This window comes from Cebidichthys violaceus, unplaced genomic scaffold, assembly GCF_023349555.1.
Source record: "Cebidichthys violaceus isolate CVI_PGR_0920_01 unplaced genomic scaffold, fCebVio1.0.p SCAF_9, whole genome shotgun sequence".
NCBI classification, from domain to species: Eukaryota; Metazoa; Chordata; class Actinopteri; order Perciformes; family Stichaeidae; genus Cebidichthys; species Cebidichthys violaceus.
In genome coordinates this window covers 9191647-9213729 of record NW_027176975.1, presented here as the reverse complement: position 1 = coordinate 9213729, position 22083 = coordinate 9191647, and the positions used below count along the sequence as shown (strand labels likewise).

At 40.5% G+C, this 22083-nt stretch overlaps 1 protein-coding gene across 1 annotated transcript; it reads right to left on the bottom strand.

Annotated features, from left to right (window-relative positions):
• Nucleotides 1–489: 489 nt before the first annotated feature.
• On the bottom strand, nucleotides 490–22004 carry LOC137867410 (DNA repair protein XRCC4-like). Its single transcript, XM_068703990.1, has 7 exons — nucleotides 21905–22004; nucleotides 17935–18076; nucleotides 17052–17242; nucleotides 7566–7732; nucleotides 6753–6917; nucleotides 5375–5475; nucleotides 490–1866 (listed from the first exon to the last, which is right to left on the bottom strand). Exons 2-7 carry the CDS (start codon nucleotides 18071–18073, stop codon nucleotides 1742–1744), a joined length of 888 nt encoding a protein of 295 aa, XP_068560091.1. The 5' UTR covers nucleotides 18074–18076; nucleotides 21905–22004; the 3' UTR covers nucleotides 490–1741.
• Between the last annotated feature and the right edge of the window lie 79 nt (nucleotides 22005–22083).

Here is a 22083-nt window from a genome sequence, read left to right as displayed (position 1 = left end):
AGTCGAAAGTAGCTTGCCACATAGCTAGAGAGGGATCGGGAAAACATTTTCATCAGAAAAACCTTAGATTTAGGGCATCATATTCATGATGAGTCCAGGATGTCATCTTTGTTGAGGTGGAGGGTGGAGACAAGAAAGCAAGAAAGAAGCAAAGAAAAGGGAATAAAGAGTAGAGAAAGGGAAAAAGTTAAGAGGTTGTGCATGACTTGCACTAATTATTGCACTAATAAGAATTTTATCACATTTCAATATTTAATATTTCATCCCTCAATAGGGAGATGTACTGCGGGAATTACAGTTCAATACCTTGATATAAGCCACAGCTGAATAATATTACCATGCATTCTGGCCAAGGAGTTCATGAAAAAATTAAATCTGACTGCAAAAGCGAGAGTGCAAATGAGAGAAGAAGAAGTGCATGTTCTCACTGGAACTCAAAAGCTACTGCTGTCATTCCTTAGTTGAACCAAGCAACACTACACACTGCAGTAATCTTCAGTTTTGTTTATTTGCCAGCCAACACCCAAATGTAAGCGGTAGTAGGACGTTATGAGGTTTTTAGATTTGAAAGAAGGGTCACTACAAATAATGTAGGAGAGGTGCTCAACTAACCAAATGTATCACATATTGACTGACAACATCATAACAACTGTAGTTTGGAGAAGGTAAAGTTACTGGCACGAAAATGTGATGAATGTTGCTTTTTAGATTCTTTTCTTGCAGCAGTAGCATAGAAACAAGATGCAATGTTAGTCTGAGCCCATGTGTTTTCCTAAAAGGCAGCAGTCCTAAAAGGCAGACGTTCAAGAACCTGTGATCATTCTATTGCAGTGCGTCAGTATGAGAAAACATGCAGCTGTTGAATGTGGAAAAACCTCACAACATTGTCTGTTTGAGCCGAATGTTCAAGAGACACCTCTGAAAACCCAAATATTAACAGAAGCTGATTAATATCTTAAACCCTGTCAGACCCACCAGTGAGTCCGTCTTTCTAAAGTCATGTTGTTAAAATGTTCACGCCCATAGAAATGTACCAAGGGAAAATGAGAAGAGTTAAAATAGTTAAACGCCCTAGAGAGAATATGAAAAATAATTGTGTTTCTTGTGTACATTTTGTGTGGCCAATTTATGAGGAGGCAGCAACTACTCATACAGGAAGAGTACTGTATCTCCCCAATGAGTAATGCAATCAATACTACAAGGTGAAAGAGGAAGAAAACCAAGTAATTATGCAGAAATGTGCAGAGGCCGAGCGCTGATACTGTTGGATGCTGGGAAGTGGGCATCTGTGGGCTTTTCTGTAACCCCAATGATGACGACAAAAAAGATGATTCAACCTTCTTTAAGTAAAGTGGAATGAATGGGGGATAAATATTCATAAATGCACCCCACATCAGTTACTGCAGTGGTTTTTCAGAAGTTTCTCAGTGCAGAAAATGAAAAATAAGACATAAAAAATTAGGGAAATGAGAAAAATGTTTGGCCATAAAACAAAGCTTGAAATAATTGCCTTTCATTGTTGTTAAACTCTGGTTTGGGGCCACATGGAACAGTTTATTCTTTAACTGAAAGAAGATGGAGAGATTGTGTGTCATGTTGACACTATCTTTATACAAGCTTCTTGAAAATCTTGTTTTACTGTCTGAACTCTTCCAAGGATAAGTTTTGCACTGCTACTGTATGTGAAGAGAGGCTCCACAATACAGCTATGAACTTAAAAAAAAAAGTAAGTCATCAGGTTTTATTCCTGCTCAGAAGGTCCTGGGCTCAGGCTGTGAAGCAACCTAGGCTTCCGGCTCCGCTGTTCATCTTCCTCATCAGAAAAGGTTCGGTCCACAGAGATGCCATGGCACACCAGATCACAACCTGCATTCAATATAGACCACATACACACACACACACACACACACACACACACACACACACACACACACACACACAAACATAGAAGTGTTCAGAAGATCACCTTTGAGACCATGGGTCTTAATACATCATTACTTTGCATCTACGCATCTTTGATGATGTCACTAATATATGTAAACTATCAAAGATTTGAAGAATCATGTTTATTGTAAATCAAACGTATGAGATGCATATTACATTGCTTCATGATGACATCTGACTGTTGGATTACAAGTTCTCTCAACAAATACTTCTAAATGTCTGCACGCTGATGTCTTGTCTTGTTACAGATTTTGGGGATTTTTGGTTTCATTACCAAAGCCCAAATTCTCCATGTTCATATCTCCATTAATGTCATTTGTGACACGTTTGTGGCAGTCTCAGGGCATACTGCCTCAGTTAACCTCTGTTAACCCTAGACAACTCAACACCTAAAGTCCTGCGACGTTTATCGGGAATAGAGATCTGGCATTCCACACAAGCCCGGTCATACGATTGTTTATATACTGACAAACACACAAACACACCTGTTTGCCCTTTAACACTGCTGCGAGCTCATTCAAAACGTTTGACAGATTGAGCAGTTGTGTTAGATCAAAAGAAATACTTAGAAGACTGTATTAGCTGTCTGATTAGGAGATAGCACTTGTCATGTGGATGGTGAACTTAATGCTAGTGTTGATATGTTCTGTAAAATGAAGAGTAAATCAAGTCTGACATTGCGGTCTACCTGACTGTTAAAAAGACCCATTCGATCATGTTTTATTCATTTCTTTCTTCCTGCTCAGACACTCATCCCTTAAGACACACTGCCTCCCTCCTCTCCACTCCTTCATCTCTATCTTTTCTATCTTGAGTCACCAAATTGTGAGTGATATGCTTCCTATGTGTCCACTATCCGACTCTTAACTGGTGTGAACAGGTCAAAGAGAGAGTTTCTTCATTTGTTTCCAATTCTGCCCTGTCATTACTCTCTCTTATCAGGTCTCGGCAATATGAAAACACACCTCGAGGCACGAGGGTTGACAGGGGCCAAGCCCGTCAAAGGGGGAATTGTGTGGCCCACTATGTCTGTAAAGCAGATTTCTTAATGCAAATAAAACATTAAAATTTGCTTTTATGCACAAAGTTTCTGATCTGGGTCAAATGGACAAGCCAAATGGGTGGAGACTGAAACTCAACAAATATAAATGAGGTCTCAAATCCACCAAGTTTACTTATTCTACTTACTGTATGCCTTCACTAGATTTGTAAACACTAAAGATTGTTGTGGCTCATAATGTATGTTACATGTCCACAGTTCATTATGAAGGTGGCTGTGAATTGATTGATTGCAGCAGTTACAAGACAAAGGCTGCGCAAGATAAACAAGAAAGAATAACAGTCCATTAGGCTACATTAGCATATTGTAACACAACCATCGACATGAATTCATGGCGTGTTTCCATCATGGCCAAGTGAAGGCCAAAAGAGAAACGCCCAGAGACGAATTTGTTGGACAGCTGAATTAGTGTAAATACTACAACAATTTTGGAACCACCCATAATGTTAGAAAGCTCAGAATACGGAGAGAATACAAGGCAAAATCCTCAAGGTAGATAATTATAAAAGATAAGTGCTGGGTGATTTTTACTAACAAGCTGAAAACACAAGAAAGCATTGTAAAACCCTTCTGGACTGCAAACAAAGCGTGTGAGGCAAGACCCATATGCGCAAACTACAACCGTCATCCATCTGAACTGAAGGGGAGGGTGTATGTGCATGTGTGAGTGAGAGAAAGTGGAGCCAAATGAGGACAAAACAACAGAACCTGCTAAAGGCATCGATGTATTTTGCAACTGTATTAGCGTCATAGTTGGGGTGTGGGGGGGGAGCAATCAGTGGGTTATCCCAGCAGATTGCAAAATGTAGTACGGGGGGGTATGTTTCAGCAGATGTGACATCACGCCCGCTCTGCATGATGCAGGAAGTGGCTGACCACCTCATGGTCGGCCATGTTGAAGCAATCACAGCAGACTTCGCTGGGTGGGTTTATGACTCACAGAAAAGTGCTTCCCAGAACCCGGCTACCCGGGGATATATTCTATGCTTGTGTGTGCTTTTAAGTTTACGTTAAAACCCCCTGCTTACATGATCAATTACATTCAACTGTCAAGTTTATGAGACAGTAAAATCAGTTCAAGGAAAGCTAAAACTCAAGAGTTTCACTTAAGAGTCTGCATCAATTCTGAGTCACATCGTGACCTATGACATAACAAGGAGTACCACGAATGGGAGTACTGGAGCACAATGTGTAGACAGTGTGTAGTAACAGTAAATCTGATTTATGAGAAAGTCCCAAATGAGGACTCAGTCTAAAGTTTTTAATTACTATCTGAAGCATCCTAAAATGCATTTATCTTATCTGCCCTGTCTTCTACCCTTTCTAACTGATACAGGTGTTATCTGATAGCTTTGCGATCATGCTTTAATATGGAGCACTAAAATCATAATCTTGTCCACAAACTAATGTTGGGACTTCACCATGTGGTTGAAACAAAGACAGAGGCCTACATGGAATTCCAAAAGCCTAAACTGGTTCAAACCATGCTAAACCCCATCAGGCGTCAAAAGATCACCTTTGTGATTCGGTTCAAACCACAACGCTGGTGCCTCATTGGACGAGGGCCACGGGAACCCCAGGGAGTCCCTGTGATACAGCCATGATGTCACTGAGACTATAAACATCAGCGCATACCTTCACTCTGCGCCGTCCATGCGACTCGATTCGTATGAAAGGAGGTGAAACAACGTTGGTGCCTTTAAAGAAAAAACCCTAGGTGATAGTCTTAACTTCGCTGGTGGAACAATAGATTGTTTTGGATCCCGAAGGAGGAGAGGATAACTTGCCTTGTGCTCCCCCACTTTAACCTGCAGAAGGAAGATCACGTAATTCCCGGATTCTTCAAATCGACATTCGATGTATTCTCCGCCGCCAGACAATTAAGCCATTTAACCCGCCGATACAGAGAAGTTACGATTCCCGGTTCTAGGCTTAGAGAAATTCCGCCTAGAAATTCAAAGAACAAATCCCTGCTGCCATACAGACGATTGGTTTGCACTCACACATTTGTGCGCGTTCACTCACAAATTCACAGCTAACTGCCAATTCTCATCATGTTATGAATTGCATTGATTCAGCTGCCTTGCCCCTAGAGAAAAGCCTTTGTTACTTTATTCTGAGTAATTACAGGGCAAGGAGATGTTTCAGTCTGGTTATTGTCATTGGTATTGCTGTTGCAACATATTCTGACACAGGCAAAGATGAAAACAATCGATTTTTTTTTTTTTGATTATATTATACATTTGTCACACTAAATTATTCATTATGAGTTGGGAGATAATAGTTTATTTTATTGGCTTAGCAGCAATTTTTTTCTCTAAAAGGTAAAAACAAAGCTGCACTCTTAACACTACACACACACACACACACCTGTGAGGAGAATAGTTGGCTCCTGAGATGGACAGATGCTCTTAACTGTCTCCTCTCTTCTGTCCAGACCGTCGTCTTCACCCTGAGTTGTGTCATCGTCACTAAAAGAAACGACGAGTTTGAGAGAAGAAGAAAAATTGTTTTATGTAGAAAAATGTTTGAGGAATAAGCGTGGAAAAACAAAGAAGATTAAGTTAAGGTTTGAATGTGCTCTTGAAAATAAAGCATTTCAGTTTACTTTGCTGCCAAGTCTTTGGGTAGTCAGCTTTCAAAAGTTTATATTTCTGTCCACAGGGAAGGTGGCAAAGCCAGACACGTAAGCAGGCATTATGAGTAAAATCTTCCATCCAAACGCTGTGGCCGGATCAGTGACGGAAGATACAGAATAGGCTTGTAAAGAAAAACAATTGTCACCCCATGTTCTGCAAAAGCCAAAAGTGTTGAAAGCACATCTGCAGATCTGACAGCACTATGCCGTCCTGCTTGGAAACAAAAATGGCAAGTGTGCAACTAAAGCAATGACCTGAATAAGTTGATTAACCCTTTATTCCAAATTTTCAGTGCTAAACAGGAAATTAGCTAAATTGATTGAGACACAAGTGTTTCTATTTAACAAGTAGTGTGTAACTACAAAAAAACCTGCAACAATTGGCAACAATTGGCAACAATTGGCAACAATAGGCACGTCTGATAATTGATTTATGTCAGTTTGAAAAAAAATAGTTTGATGGTTCCAGCTTCTTAAATGTAAGAATAAGCTGCCTTTTCTTGCTTTACATTGTAGTAAATTGAATATTTTGGTGTTTCAGGCTGTTGGTCAGACAAAACAAGAAATCTGATGACAAAACTTTGGCCTCCAGGTAGTTGTGATGGGCATTTTCAATTTTGAAATGTTTCACCAAATAATGAATTGAGAAAAATAATCGGCTGATTAATCAATAAAGATAATAATAATAATAATAATAATAATAATAATAATAATAAGTAGTTGCAGTCTTATCGGTTGACTTTGTTGCTTTGTTTTTGATTTTCTTTTCAGGTAACACCTTTCTTTTTGGAAAAGTGTCTTTTGGGATGCTTCATAATCAACAATCATATGGGTTGAAATGTTAATTAGTGAAATACACTGTGCATTGTACAGTATGTCTATACTTTAAGGTAACACCTGGTAGCTTGCATTTCATCAGACCCAGAGGTTCTTGTAATGACCACGTAGTTTATAGACAGGTAAACCTTGTGTATAAAAAATGAAAACTTATGAGAAACCCATAAAATAAAACATATTTCAGTGGTTCACTTGCATTTTAGTAGCAAAGCTAACCAGTTATGCCAGAGCATCACATAAATAGTGCAGGCCATGCAAAGTCAGTCTACTGACCTTTGTCTCCCTTCCTCATCTCTCTGCTGGCCGTCAGTCTGTTGGAGCTGGCGGACAGAATCCTGCAGGCCTCTGATCTTGGCCTTCTTCTCATTCAGCACCATGACAAAACGTGAGTACAGCTCGTTCTCCAGCATCACCTTATCTTCAACCTGCTGCTCCAGCCTGGTGAGAAAAACACACCAATGTGTGTGAAAAAACATACATGCCAGCAACGTACTCCCATATGCACATGGACAGACATGTTTATGCAAACACAGACAGACAAATAAATGTTTTAGAAGCAGAGAATTCTTGTTTGTTCGCCTTCCGAGATAAATTTGCTAAAAGGAATGATGCAGATGCCTCCACCCTGTGCAGACATTATTCACCCACATCCTCCATCTCTGGCAATGCTCCATTAACTGGCCATGGAATCAATAAGCAGATAAACAATTACATAGAAAAATCTACTTGAAAAGAAGTCATACATGAAATGAAAGACATACAACTGAAACATTTGAAGCTAGTTCCCAGAAATCACAAGGCCAGTTTGCAACACTGGGTGGAACCCTTAATGCTCTCAATGGGCGACCAGTGATGATGTCATACTTGGTGATTGCTGTGCATATAAACAGCTGGAAGTGCAGCTTATAAAGAAAAGAGAGCTTGCATGCAAACAAGACAACCAACGAACAAATTCCAGCACTGAACATCTTTCGGGGGAATTTTCCATTTGAACTTGACATTTGCTCTCCATTACATATTATTTTATAAACACAAATTTAAATCCATCAGCAAAAAAAAAGAGGCGGCTTTCGTCCTCATTCTTACTCTATGAGAATTCTCTGGTGCTCCTGTTTCAGCTTACGGTTCTCTTCTAACAGCTGGCAATTTTTGGACTCCAGATATGTACTGCGCTTTAGGGACTGGCCAATCATCTCCCGGTTCAGCTCTAGTGGGTCTGGAGCCGGCTGGAGCTCCACAGAACCCAAGTGCACCTGAAAAAAGTAGGGAAAGAACAGCAGAGAAGACGAAGGAAAATGAGAGAGCAAGATCAAATGAGCATCAGTATTCATATCTAAGGAGATAAACTTTCTCTGATGCTTGTTTGGAAAAGGAAATGTACTTATGACTTCTGGTGACTAGTAGTTCTTTTGATTACCAATGTTGAATGCACTTATTGTAAGTCGCTTTGGATAAAAGCGTCTGCTAAATGACTGTAATGTAATGTAATGTAAATGTAATGTCTTTAGACTGGCAGGCTTTAATTATTCATGATAGGTTCACAAGCACAGCAATGTGGGAGGACCTCAGTACTCCACGGTCCTCCTCTGCATTGACAGGTAACAGTTAAGATAGTTCATGGCACATGGTAAGCATAACCTCCGAGTGCCTCCCTTTGAGCATGACCGACTGGGAGGAGACAACAGGACAGGTTTAAGACTATGGCTGCGTTCCAAATCGTTTTACCTTTAGTACGTACGGCAGCTGCCCTTACTAAGTAAGTACTGTTGCAGTATGCATACAATTGGGACATACTTCTTTGTCATAACATTGTGCCTTGAACTTTGACCCTAGGCTCATATATCCGTCGGCTTCTGTCAATGAGCTGTCATCAGGCTGTCATCAGTTAGTGCTCTTTTGTATCTTCCACTTTGTGGGTCAGAATGGCCAGAAAAGCATGCTGGCTTGAATACTGCAAAATGCAACCGAATGCAGTAGGACATCCTGGTAATCTTGGCATACTGCATACTGCATTTTAAATACTATTTACTGTATGTATGTATGTATGTATGTATGCATTCTAAATCTTTTTCTGGCATTCTAAATAGTATGGTAGCACTTTACATCTCCCAGCTGCCCCAGGAGTACCAGGGGATCCCCTTAGAAGAAGCTGGGGGAAAAAGTACATCTGGCACTACAATCCTGACCTAACTAAAATAGAAAGTTGACTCATAGATTCATAGATTAAGGAAATAATCTTGCATCTAAAGCAGCTTCCGAACCTGCTTAAAGTGAAAATGAGTAAGCATTTGTACCACATCATCATCTGAAGCACCGCAATATAGAGGTGTAACAAACCATTACATCACATTTTCTTTGAAGTGGTAGACCTTTTAAAATGTTGAGGTGTATTATATTCTTCCTGGGAGAAATACAGGATGAATACATTGGTCACCAGTAAACTATGTGAGCACTAAGTGAGCACACAGTTCCCTCTCTGTCTGTGAATTTTTGGAATCACAGACAGGCTTCCGATGTAATAAAACATTCCTCATTTGGTTATCATTTTGGCACTAAGTCACAGAGCGGAGCTCAGGCATCGCAGCTGGCAACAGAAAAATTCGGAAGTTTTTGAACATTTAGTTGATGTGTCAAATTTTCTAAATTCCACCATAGCAGTCCCGTTTTGAAGACGCAAAATAGGACTAAATCTACAGCAAACAGCTATAGGTCTATACAGAATACCCTGAGGAAGCAAAACACTGTTTGACCTGGAGTTTGCACATCAAAGTTACAAACCAAACATATTTTCAAATAGCTGCACAGTCCTTGTTTGCTTATTGCCTTGGAGATTCATCCCCCAAACAAATACACACACACACACACACACACACACACACACACACACACACACACACAGGTACTGCTCATGATGCACTGGGAAACCAGAAGGTGATGAGGTGCTAAATCTTCCCTGGGCTATGTCAAGGTCGCAGACCAACTGTAATAAAGCCGCCATCTTCAAAAGCTCTCATAAAATACTTGTCATTTTTTCACCTGGGCCGATGCTGTTCTGGCAGGCCACACAGCTGTTTCTCCACCACTGGTGAAACTGAACATGTTGAGTGGACATTCACTTCACATCGCCACCACAGCTTCACTAGCTTAGCCTTTTTTTCTTATTTTTTTCTTTTCTAGTCTCTTTCCGTCAAATTTTCTTCTTCAAAGATGTTGTCGCTCTTTTCCCGACTTCAGTAAGAGTTTGATTGACAGATGGTTCACCCAATCATCTGCCAAGTTTATTGTTTTAAAGTGCCTGACCTTTGCCAACAAGTTTCCAGTGACGGCTTCTCAGATGGTTCTGTGTAACATACCATCTGGTGGGTCAGTGGTCAAAGTGAATTTATAGATTAGTGACTCCATTCAGTGTCATTCCTCAAAACGATCGATATAGATTAAGAGATCATTATGTAAAAAAATCCCTTTGAGTAGTGGCATGCTTATTCAGTGCCAGTTCTGCCAGTCTGATCAAAACAAGGAAATCAGCGATTTAACAAAAGTCAACTTAATAGGATCGGGACACAGAGACCACCCAAAATCTAAAGAGGATGAGGTTCCTGAGAACTCTTAAAAATCTAGAACAACATCACGATCTCACAGTGATGCAATGCAGGCTCCTCTCAGGGGCTTCGAGTCATTTTGTGTGACACTGAGCCCCGTAAGTCATCAGTAAGTTGACATAGTGATTCAGTGTTCATGCAAGATGGGTGACCATGGCTAAGTGGAGAGCAGGGCTGCCTTTCAATCAGAGGGTTGGTGGTTCTGCTAGTCTCATGTCAATGTGTCCTTGAGCAAGACACTTAACCCCAAAATTGCTCCCGTAGCTGCGTCTACGGGGTGTAGATAGAACTGAATTGTAAGTCGCTTTGGATAAAAGCATCTGCTAAATGACTGTAATGTAATGTAATGTAATGGTCCACCATTAATAAGGAACTGGTAGAGACTGGTGTAGGGAAGAGGCCTGGTAAGAATAGCTGATGTCTGTCTTAGTCATAAGTTTGAATAGTGTTTAAGTCATCATGTCCACTTCAAAGATATACCAGCTTTTACAGTACAGTAGGCCACCCATTATTATCTACAGTATATACACAGATAGGAGGTCATGATAACTGTGAAAGCTTTGATCTTACTTCAAACCTCTCTTCCATCTTCTCCTCAAACCCCTCCTCTCCTTTTTTTACTACCTGTGTCTAAATCTCTGCAGTGCTTCCAGTGGAAAGTAATTTGGCAATAAATCAGCCATGTGAGAAACGATAATGTGAAGGCTTTGGACTGTGACACGCTGAGTACACTAATACTTCCACACTTTAAAGAATGTTGTCCTGCATTTACTGTACAAGTAAGTCAAATGTCAAATGTTGTCTTATCCGCTGAAATTGTTCAACACCATAATCGTCCTGACCAGCGTGTTAATATGGTATTACCATCCTAAGACACCAGATACAGAGATCTAAGCTGCTGGGAACACAACCCTTATTTACTGGCTTAGCACTGGAAATGGATGCAGCTGTTGTTTATTTATTCTGCTCCTTCTCTTAAATACCAAAAGGTTGTGTTACTTTCAGGGTTTCTGAGAAAAAGCAAACACGTGAATTCCAGATCACCAAAAGTTTACCTTCCGCTTACTGTGCAACATGGAAAAAGGAAGGATGCACTAATCAAAATATAAATCAGGAAATGTAGGCAAGCTGCATGCTAAGTTTTACACCAATTTCCTTTTTAGACCCTTTCAATACAGAAAGGGTCTAAAAAGCTCCCTTTATTTTCTTGAGCATCTGCTTCTCCCCTGGGACACAGAGATAAAGTTAAAGGTCAATCTGCACACATTTGCCAGCCTCAGCCAAGGTGTGGGAGGTCAGACTGTCTGTGAGCCAGGACCCACTGCCACATTTTTCTACTGTGTTACTAAACCAACAATACAATAAGTAACTTATTCATAGCTGCTGTTTAAGCCTTTATCCGCATTAGACGTATGACTTTAATATAACAGGGTGGGCTAATGTATGACAATTTAAATATTAATGCTGCTAACATAATAGGCCAAGACAGACAGAAAACAAAAAGACCTCAAAGATGAGATGAGATGCAAACCCCGGAAAATCTACTTTTTGGGATGAGACCTACTGTAAATAACATCATCAACAGAGACAAAAAAGATTAAGCAAAAAGTGTGAATGAAAAAAATCTTTCAGGATTCAGGATAAGTTTGTCTGACATTACAACAAGGGCTGATGTGTGTGTGTGTGTGTGTGTGTGTGTGTGTGTGTGTGTGTGTGTGTGTGGTCTGACTGTTTGTTTGTGTGTGTGTGTCTCCACACAGCTAGCCAGACCATAAGGTCAACCCCGTGGAGAAGGGGGGACGTAGGTGTGGAGCACAAAGCCAAAAGAACACATTCCCAGTGAAAAAGATACCATAACACAGTGTAGGCACAGAGGACACAAAGCTTTCCTTATCACTCTGTTCAACACATCACTAGAGACCAAACCCACCATTTAGTCCATGGATCAGAGGAAAATAACCCCTATTAATCAATAACTATTCATCAATATTATAACAGTGATCTAGCATCATTGGAACTCCAAAATGAAAGATCTGGGGCATATGAATTTATTTAATTTGTTGGCAAAACTTCCAGCTTATAATACCACATTTATATTATCATTATATTTTATATTGGGGCAACATTTCTCTCTTTTTTTATTACAAAATAATAATTGTGTCCAAGGGAGCAGGGAAGTGAGTGGGTGAGCACTGTGTGCATGATGACAAAGAGGCTGTGTTCAAGGCTGGGCAAGGGTGCTCAATATGGGAAGTGTGGGCACGGAACGGAGGATCAGCTTGTCCCATCAGCTCCCTTGTCCGCCGTGCAGAGGCGTGAGGCCAGATAAAGAGCAGGAAGTGAGGGAGGACATCAGTCAGTCTATCCCCGATAACATGAATGTTTCCATAAACATGGGCATGCTATGGCACAGAACCAGCGCAGACAGTGAGGGATAAAAGGTAAAATATCGAGGTATCTGCCAAGAATACGGGGTTGCAAGATGTTTAAAGCACGAAAGGGAGGCATTATTAGAATTTACTTTCAACCAGAGAGACAAACGCTGTGTTATGGAACTTGCTGGTGGAATATGCGTCGGTGGATCAGACTCTGTGTTCAGAATAAAAATCTGGCATCCAGTGCTATCACAATATCCCAAACACTAAAAACAGAACAAAACTAAAAGTCAAAAGTCTGACCCTAGATGATTGCAGATTGTATTATATTTTTTTCTGAAACCACAATAAAAGCATTTTGCCCACTTCATGGGACCGAACATTTTTATCACCAACGATGACAGTGGGCATTTTGTGTTTGGGCTTATCAAAACTGTTAACATTAACTAATGTGTTTAAAAAGTTCACATGTGGGCAGGTGGTGCTTTTTGGCATACGTGTACAGAGGATAGAGTGAAAAATCACATTGTGGAGAGGCCCTATGTTACAATGGTTCCAAAGTGCCAGTAAACTGCTTCAATACAGCAAAGAGTAGCTTAAAGAATGCTTGAGACTCAAAGGCTGAACATCATTGCACTGGGAATACTTGTTTTGCTGCACAAAAAGGAAACCCTGATGAAGGGATCTCTTATCCTGTTGTTTTCTAACACGCCATTATGAAAAATGATATGCACAGTACACGTTTAAAAACTGTAGAGGTTTGATATTAGATACATGGCTTGATGGCCTTTGGTATAAGACACAAAAATAGAAAAAGAAAAAATGAAAAGAAAACAGCTTTAAGATCTGCCACAAAGCATAAAGGAACGGCTGCAAAATAGAAAAAGAGAGGAAAAAGGACACCAAACAGATGTAAACAAATATTAACTAAAAAAAACTAAAACAAAAAGCTTTCTACTTACAGGAAGAAGGGGAAGAGAAAAACAGGCCAATGAATGACCACATCAAAAGTAGCTAAAAAGTGACTATTAATGTATTATCATCTCTTTATCAGTGTTTATTTTAAGTTTTTGCTTTGGCTCCCCCACACACTTATAAATGATCATGTGCATAATTTACAGGTATTATTGTTTATAAATACTGTGGACAAAGGCGGGCTGTGAACATACAAACACACTCAATATGTACAGGTACATATTGTATCATTTCACACTTCAGAATAAGAAAACATGGACTACTGGCGTCGTTTTGCACAGCTGGAATCCCCAGTGATCTATAACACCAGTTCTATTTGACAAACATAAAACATCGACATTCAGTGTCACATGCTTCCACCCAGACTCATCCACAATCCTGCGGCTCCGGTTACCACAACTGACAAGAATCAGAGTCTCAATCTCCCTGGATCGAAAGCTGGTCTGACGTAAGAATTGTGTAGCTCAATGGTACTCTAAGACAGAGTGACAATTGTTCTTTTTTTATAAAATGGCTGGATGTCTCTGGATAACTGATCAAATATGTGTGTGACCATGATGCTGCTTGTCAAAGTGCTAAAACAAAAAAAAGAGGAAACACAAGTAATGAACGACCATAGTTGCATTGTGTAATCAACTTATCAATGGACACTAAAGTGAAATTAATAAATATAGTTAATAAGCTTTTAGGGAGCCAAATCCAGGCAGTCTTAAACAGACGTACAGGGTCTGTTAATTCCACTTAAATCCTCAGAACACTAAGTGTCTGTATAAGTGTCAGTACTAGGACATTTATTTTTCTACCAATGACAGATTGGTACTTAAACACACATTAAGGAGGAGGTGATGTCTGACTTAGCCATGTTAAACACCTGTTTAGTAGCAGTTTAACAACAAACACCCAAATTACATTCATTCATTACAACTTCAAGGGTCATAATCATAAAATATTAATGTCAGGTTAAGTTTGCCACCTGTTTAGTCCCTGGCCTCTTTTCTGCTATTCCCAAAGGAAACTTGCCTCATTTTGGCACCCTGAAATTATCTGGCTGGGAATATATGTTTCATTTTTTAACCTCTGACGTGTTAGTAAAAAACAAGGAGAAAGGAAGAAAAAAACAAGAAGAAGCAGGTGTTAGACAAGGTGGTAGTTAGCACTTAATGCAAATAGCCCCCAGAGATTAGATTTGTGTCTACCACACACATACTGCACAAACAGTGATGATTACTGTCAGCAACAATGTGAGCATCGATTACATATTTAAAAAGCACACTTGGGGTCAGATTTGGGCCTCTGTCAATCATTTTGTGTGGTCTAGTTGCTCCTTTTGGCAACAAGTTTTTCACTGCTCACAATCACGAAATACTTCCGCGCCTAAACAAATGAGAGAGTTAATTTATTTAATTTCAAAACTGGTGGAATTGTTTCATTTGGGTATATAAAAGTCAGATGGTGGATGCTGTTCATTTGTTAGTCTCTCTTGCGGTTCATTTACTGTTGATGGTATGCATTTGGAATACGTTTCAGTGATTTGATGGAGTGCACTGAGAGTTACCATAATTAAGGCATCAGAAATGCATTGTGATTTACTGTCAATATAAATACTGTCAATTATATATCATCCCATTAAAAAAGCCTTGATCAACTAATGTTACCACTAGGGATGTCCACAGTAGTATCTCTACAAGGCCATAATAGTAAAACTAGTAAATCATTGTATATCTTACATTAAAAATCAAAATCAAAGCTACAGTATATTTTGGGAAATCTTGTGTGGGTTTCAGAGTTTGAAAGAGAGAGCATCCAAAAACATGACTAAAGGTGTGTTGTTTAATTTCATTATTGAAGTATGAGATGTAGTTAGTTAGTTCGTTAGTTACCGTTTTGTCAAGAATGTCAAAGGCCTGGCCACCTCATTAAAAAACTAACGGTATCTCTGCACATGTCCGAACACAAACACATGCACACAACCCACACATAGACACAAAGAAAGCCTGGGGGAGTTGGAGAAAGAAGAAGAAAAAAAAGCTTTAATCAACTGTTGTTTAACATTGTTAGATGGGGACGGCCCTATCCATAAATCAGGGTTTTATTGTCTCTGCAGTGTTCCTAACCCCCTGGCCTTCTGCCTCTGGTCTCCTCTACCTGCAGCAGTCTCAGGACCCCGAGTGACCTGCTGCCCGGAGGCAACAGCATCCTCTCACTGTTTGGAAGAATAACACCAAAATCCACGAAAGCCCTGTGACCTGTACTCCATCAAACCTGCCACTCACTGTGAACTATGAAAGAATTGCCTTAGCACAGCACGCAATACATGTCTCTGGCAGCGCCTGCTGCATTCATTTAAAAAAAGATGTGCTTTTATCTGGAGAAATGATTGTATAAATTTAGGCAAACTAACTCCACCTTACGGTGATGTTTATGAGCTGGGGCCGTTAGACAACTGACTTATATTGTTAGTATTGGATGACTGAGTGATTCCTATCTCTGGCTTTTCAGTGGCCCGAAGGCAACCTAGCCATTCTAATTCCGCTTTAATGTGGGGTCACTATAATCCTTATCTTTTTTAACAGCCCCCTGTAAAGAATAAGACTTCCTTTCTATATTGTTGTATGTCGTTAGATGCGTTTATCCTCAGGGAACAGTGATAAGGGGGAAGTGCACGGTGTGGAATTGGGAACTACTGATAGAGCTACACAATAAAGAATTAATAAGAACTCTCTTCAACAACAGATTCCTCAACACTTTTGTTTCTACTCCTTAACCACTTAGTTAATGAGTTTGCAATACCACAGTTGGTTCATTACTCGATGCCTAAACAATGATGCAAAGCACCCCAAAATCAATTCCAGTGAATACTACAGAGCCACAGCAGTTTCAGAGCTGCAGTTCCAGTCCAACCTGGACGTATATGCCGGCAGGAGAGTTTAGAACGGCGTTGTTGGTGGAGGCTAATTTTTTCATACACTGAGACAATGATATACAATACAGAAGAGCCGGTTTGAAAATTAAATTAATATGTTTGAAGGTTCGTCAGATGGCAAGAAGTTATCACAGGGACATACATTAAGTTTATCTTTCGTCCCAACGGTAAACAGTAGATAAATGGCATTCACATTACAAAGCAAACCACCAGAAAGGTGCGTTGCACATGTTTGCTTGAACAACATGCGGGATGATGTTTGCGTTGCAGTTGAAGTTGAGCCAGGTTCAACTTTTTCCAGACAACCCTGCATTATCTTTGCTGTTGCCCTCTGTGCCGGCATTACCGCTGTGTCAAGGCAGCAGTCTCATTGAAATACATAAGGGCATAAAGTTTGTTATATCAACTTTAAAACAAATGTACAGCTTTTGTCAGCTACACCATACTGGTAACTTTTTCATTATAACACTGGCAAATTCACAAAAGTGTTGCGCTGCATTTGAAGTGAATTTATAAGGTGTTTCACGCCCAGACTTTCCAGTGATCATTGCATATATTTTTTGTGAGTCGCACCTTGAAACGAGTCAGATTGCTGTGGCAAGTGATGTGCAATTCATGGTGCCTTCAGCGGTCTAAATCCATTCTTTTTGAATTAGCCCTTGAGAGTATAATAGTAAAAATCTACCCAAAGCTCGCTCACCGAGATGTCATTACAGATCTTCTGATATGAGAGATGACAGCGATCTGGACTGACATGGAAAGAATACACCCCCTTGTCGCCTCCTCTCCCTCCTCCTCCTCCTCCTGATAGCGCTTGGAGAAGATCCTCAACATATCTTTCCCTTGTGGCTCCCACATCGTTGGCGTCCTTTGTCACCTCGTCTTCTGAAACTGGACACAAGGAATGCATTTTTCTAATTGTTGCATCATTTTAAAGTTGTACAGCTGAGAGAAGGGCAAAGAAGTGATGGCAGACTGCGGAGCAAAACATTAATTATGTAGCATGTGAAAGCGGATTTAAAAGGAAGCGTGCACAGAAAACAAGGGGAATGTCGTCAGCTGTTGCACAGCTGCTCACACGGGGGTGAGGGTCCCAATTAAACCATCAAACACAAAAAACACTGACGACCCAGAAGCCCGCACATAGCTCTCACAACCCCATCTCTGCCTGTCAACTCTGCAGATGGACAGCAATAGAAAACTAGGGAGCAGTTATGTTCCAGGTGTCCTTTCAGAGAAAAAGTATGCATATGTAACCACACACACACACACACACACGCACACACACACTGAACACTGACTTGCACATACAAAGACAAGCCTTGTAGAGTTTAATCTACTCTCTACACCTGTAAGCTGCAGCACAGCAGAGAAGAGGGGGGTTGAAGAAACAAGTTCACTGCTGTCCCTCTGCTTTAAGGACCAACAGTTTCAATATTGTGAGATGGGGTCAGCCAGGTGCACAGTTTGATGAATAGTAAACCTGGTGAGAACCCAGTCTAGTCAATGGTCAAAAGATGTAATTCTTTACAGATCACATAAGCTGAAAATTGTTTATGTGTTTGCACGTATGAAGTCTTTACCCTCTCCGATCCATGCCGAGCTGCCGTCAGTGAGAGCTAGTGTGAACCCAGCCCCCAGGTCTAAGGCCCAGTCCACTCGCAGGAAGTACGGGGTGCCTGGATCCGAAGCTACAGTAATCTGTCGGACTGTACCACTCATGACCTGCAAAAAAATAGGAAAGATAGGAATTAAGAAAGTTAATACCAGGGTGCCATTATGATTCATTTTTCTAACCACGGGCTCATTGCATTGTGTTCAAGATAGATTGCAGGCCTACTGTTAGTATTTGGTCCTTGGTCCTCCTTTTCGTAGCATTTCATTTTAATGTTGGATGGTTGTGTTAATCTTCCAATTGCATCAATGAGCCTCATTGATTACTTCTTGTATTTGGTAATAATGTCTTTTAGAGTGTGTGTGTGTGTGTGTGTGTGTGTGTGTGTGTGTGTGTGTGTGTGTGTGTGTGTGTGTGTGTGTGTAGTGGGGGTCTCTTTGAGTTAGTGGAACCACACAGAGATTTTGGCAGGTTGTTATGTGGACTCCCTGACCACCAGCAAGGTAATTACACGCTGTTAAAGATAAATAGGGGCATATTACCAAAAACACCCAGTTGTTGTCCGATTTAAGTCAGCGTGTACATTTATCAAACAAACTACAGTTCTTCTCATCTCATCTCATCTTCAACCGCTTATCCGGGATCGGGTTGCGGGGGCAACAGCTCCAGCTCCAGTTCTTATATTTCTTTAAGTGAGTCTGAACATCCTTACGTCAAACAGCCAAACTAAATCATGAGTTTGCACAACAAGATTTAAGTCTGGAAGCATCCAGTAGAGAGCAGATTAAGCTCAATTAGGTTCTTTAGACCCACAAAGATTTGTAACATTTCAAAACCTCATGTTACACTGTAGATGAAAAATTAACCAAGATTCTGCAGCTGCATGGACTATTTCTCACATCAAAATGATTTAGATCTTTGTTGATAGTTTAGGAATTATACATCATATTTTCACAAGAACCATCATGTTTGAAAATATAAAGCAAAGACCAATGACAGCCCTTCAATCACATGACAGGGATTGCCTTGATGGGAGTGAAGAAAAGAACTGTTGCTACAGCCCGACACAGCTCAAGCTAATTCATCCATGGCCATGCCAATGCACAATGGGCAAAGCAAACACTGTGGGATCCATGCTTTTAGAGACACTTCATACTGTGAAACTAAATCATTATTTGCCAATACAACACTGCTCAATGAGTGTGCTGAGCAAGCATGTTTGGTAATGTCACCGTGCCCTCAGGCTAACTGATTCACTGCTGCAGTTAAAGTTAAGTCTCCTGCCAGAAGCAGCCTATGTTCCACAGATCAGTTACAAGCAATGTTGATTTCAGGAGTCATATGATCCATCAGATTGTTCATGCCTTGTCCTATTGGTGAATTGGCTACGCGTCAGGGTTTTTTTTTCTTGAGAAACTTTTACTTGATTACGGATGTCCAGGCCAGAACATGTGATTACTGCTTCCACGTGAAGTGAGAGGTGAGTTGGACATCTTCCCTGCTTAACTATAGGGCAACATGTGTGGAGATGGAGGGAAAAGGACAGCTAAATTGGCAGTTAGCCAAGTTGGACATGTTTGAAAAAATGAAAATGAGCGCCTTTGGACACTGTGCTATAAGTTAAGACGTGACAGCACTTTTTTTAGTATTATTCTTTTGCATCCCCCACCATATACGCTGACAGAGCAGGTGGTCAAGGTGGTTCAAAATGAGACATACAGCAGAGATTTGAGACACACACACACACACACACACCAGTGCATACGCATGTGAACATGCACAAAGAACCTTGCAGCAGATTAAAGTTGACCCTTTGTGCTTGACGAAGGGGTGTGTCTGGACGAAACGAGATGAGGGAGCTGAAGGTTCCAACTTTAACCTCATAAAGTGAGCCCAGCTACTCATTAGTTACTGTAACATCTGTTGTGCAGGGACGATGACCCTGTGGTAATGACAGAAGGACACTCAAATTAAATAAACAGCGCTGTCTGTCAGGAATGAAGAGCTGCACGAAACCTTCAAAGTCAAAACCCCGAAGTCTTCCTGTTCAGTTACTCGATCGACGGACACGATTACTAGAATGCTTAAATCATCATCCAAAGCCTACAGCTTTGACACGGCACCCTTATCCTGTTCTCTTGCTCCCTCTGTAATTTCTTTGCTCAACCTTTTCATTGTCATTTCTTCAGCATTGCCGCATATGAAAAACTGCAAGCCATAACTGCGCAGGAAGTACTAGGCAAATGAGTCCAAAGAGCCTCTAATTATGCATATTGTGTCTTAAATGGGGAGTTCATACAGAGTAGAAATAGCCACGGCAGTTAACTGTCTCTTTAATGGGCCCGGACAACTCAGCCAGTCCTCTCACTGTACTTTCACTGGACTTTCCCTTCATGCTTTCTCCAACACAATGGTTTCAGGTTGAAAAAGATTCTTTTGGGTAAAAAGATGATGCGAGAACGGGAGCTGAACCACAAAAACGCTCCTGCTGGCAGCATAATTTAGCTGAAGTTATACGGCCCTGCGAGCCAACGTAATCCTTGATCACAGAAAATGAATGCTGGATAGTGAAGTGCAATAATTCATACATTTCCATAATTTAATTTTGAAATAAATCACACAAAGATTACTTCAGTCAATAACACATTTCAGAAGAGAAACTGTACCACTGGTTGTTTGTAAATAAATCCGTAATCTACTGGAACAAACAGGAGTGAGCCACAGTCAAACAGCAATCAATGTCTACTTCATTCAAACCCTTGAAGAGATGAGTAATTTAAACAGGAGGGCAAACGTGTTAGACAAACATACATTGTTAGCCTGCAGGGTAGTCGTCCTGACCTCTTTCTTATAATGTTGTATACAACATCTTGCTAACCCTGGATTCAGCCACACAATGCTAATTTTAACATCTCCAATTTTCACGTAGGAATAAGTTAGTTGTGAAAACCTAAGCCCTCTTTAGTCACAGAGGTAAGGCAACTCTCAGTGACCAATGTGGTTGCGTAAAAGTAAGACCCAAAAGTATAGAGACCCATGTGCAATACAACCTGTGACAGCACCACATTGGTGGCATAATTGGTGGCCCAACTACTAGGGCTCCATCAAGCCTTGATTTGACTGCAGCAGTCAGGCATGCATGTACTGTGCTGTAGCACTTGGTCAGTGCACTGTAAACTATAAAACTTAAGCACATTTAGAGGAATGTGGGTCTGTTTAAAGTACACTTGCTCATATCTTGCTCTCAGAGAACACTCTTCATTCAAAGACTTTGTTCTTATTCACACTCTTGAAGTAAAAAATTGCAAAAAAATGATTTATGTGTGGTTTACAATCTGACAGATTTCTTCTCACATGAAGAGCTCTCCAGGAGTGTCTGTGAAGGAAGGGTTGATGAGGATTTATGAAACATGGTTTCAATGCAATCAAGATGCAGCCGTGGCTGGTTGGAGGGAGGAAGGGGACTTAATTGTAAAAACCCTCAGGGAAAAGTGAACCACAAAAATGTTCAGTTTCACTTCACCAAAGATGAGAGTATCTATTAGGCTATGTTCCTATAAATACCAGTCAAATGTATCTGTAATAATAACTTTATTTGTAAAGCATTTATCTAAACCATGTTACAAAATGCCTCCAGGATTATTTTTACAGTTGCTTGATTGTGAAATCTAAAAATAAAGACAAATGTCCATCTCGAGTTTCCACCATACTATTCAAGCATCTTATTATTTTACTTTATGATACAGATGTTACCTCGGATTAACAACTTCCGGGTTCTGCAAGTGCAGTCTAGATCTTATTTCTCGCTTTATCAACGGTGCACCGTGGTAGAACGATGTGCAGTAACGTTACAGATAATACGCCCTTAATGACGTGCTATGTTGGTTTTCTCTGACAGACGGTATACATTCACTATAATGTTGTTTTAGAAGACTTACGGTACTGTATGGGCTAACTACTGCGACGTCCAAACGAAGGCATTTTTGTATTAAACTCAAATCAACACTGTTCTCCCAGTTGACAGTTTTTTTTTACATAGATTTCAACCTTCCACTGCTGTGTTATCAGCCAATCAGCAAGCGAGATTTACTGCGCACAGTACGTGCTTACGTTACGT

What these genes read in the sequence shown, in the direction of transcription:
- LOC137867410 (XM_068703990.1), bottom strand. Translation starts at nt 18,073, where the DNA reads ATGAGTGGTACAGTCCGACAGATTACTGTAGCTTCGGATCCAGGCACC. An exon ending in AGATCTGTAATGACATCTCG is followed by an intron (nt 7,733 to 17,051) that starts GTGAGCGAGCTT and finishes TACTTTTTTCAG; the next exon opens with GTGCACTTGGGTTCTGTGGA. An exon ending in GCCAACTATTCTCCTCACAG is followed by an intron (nt 1,867 to 5,374) that starts GTGTGTGTGTGT and finishes TATTGAATGCAG; the next exon opens with GTTGTGATCTGGTGTGCCAT.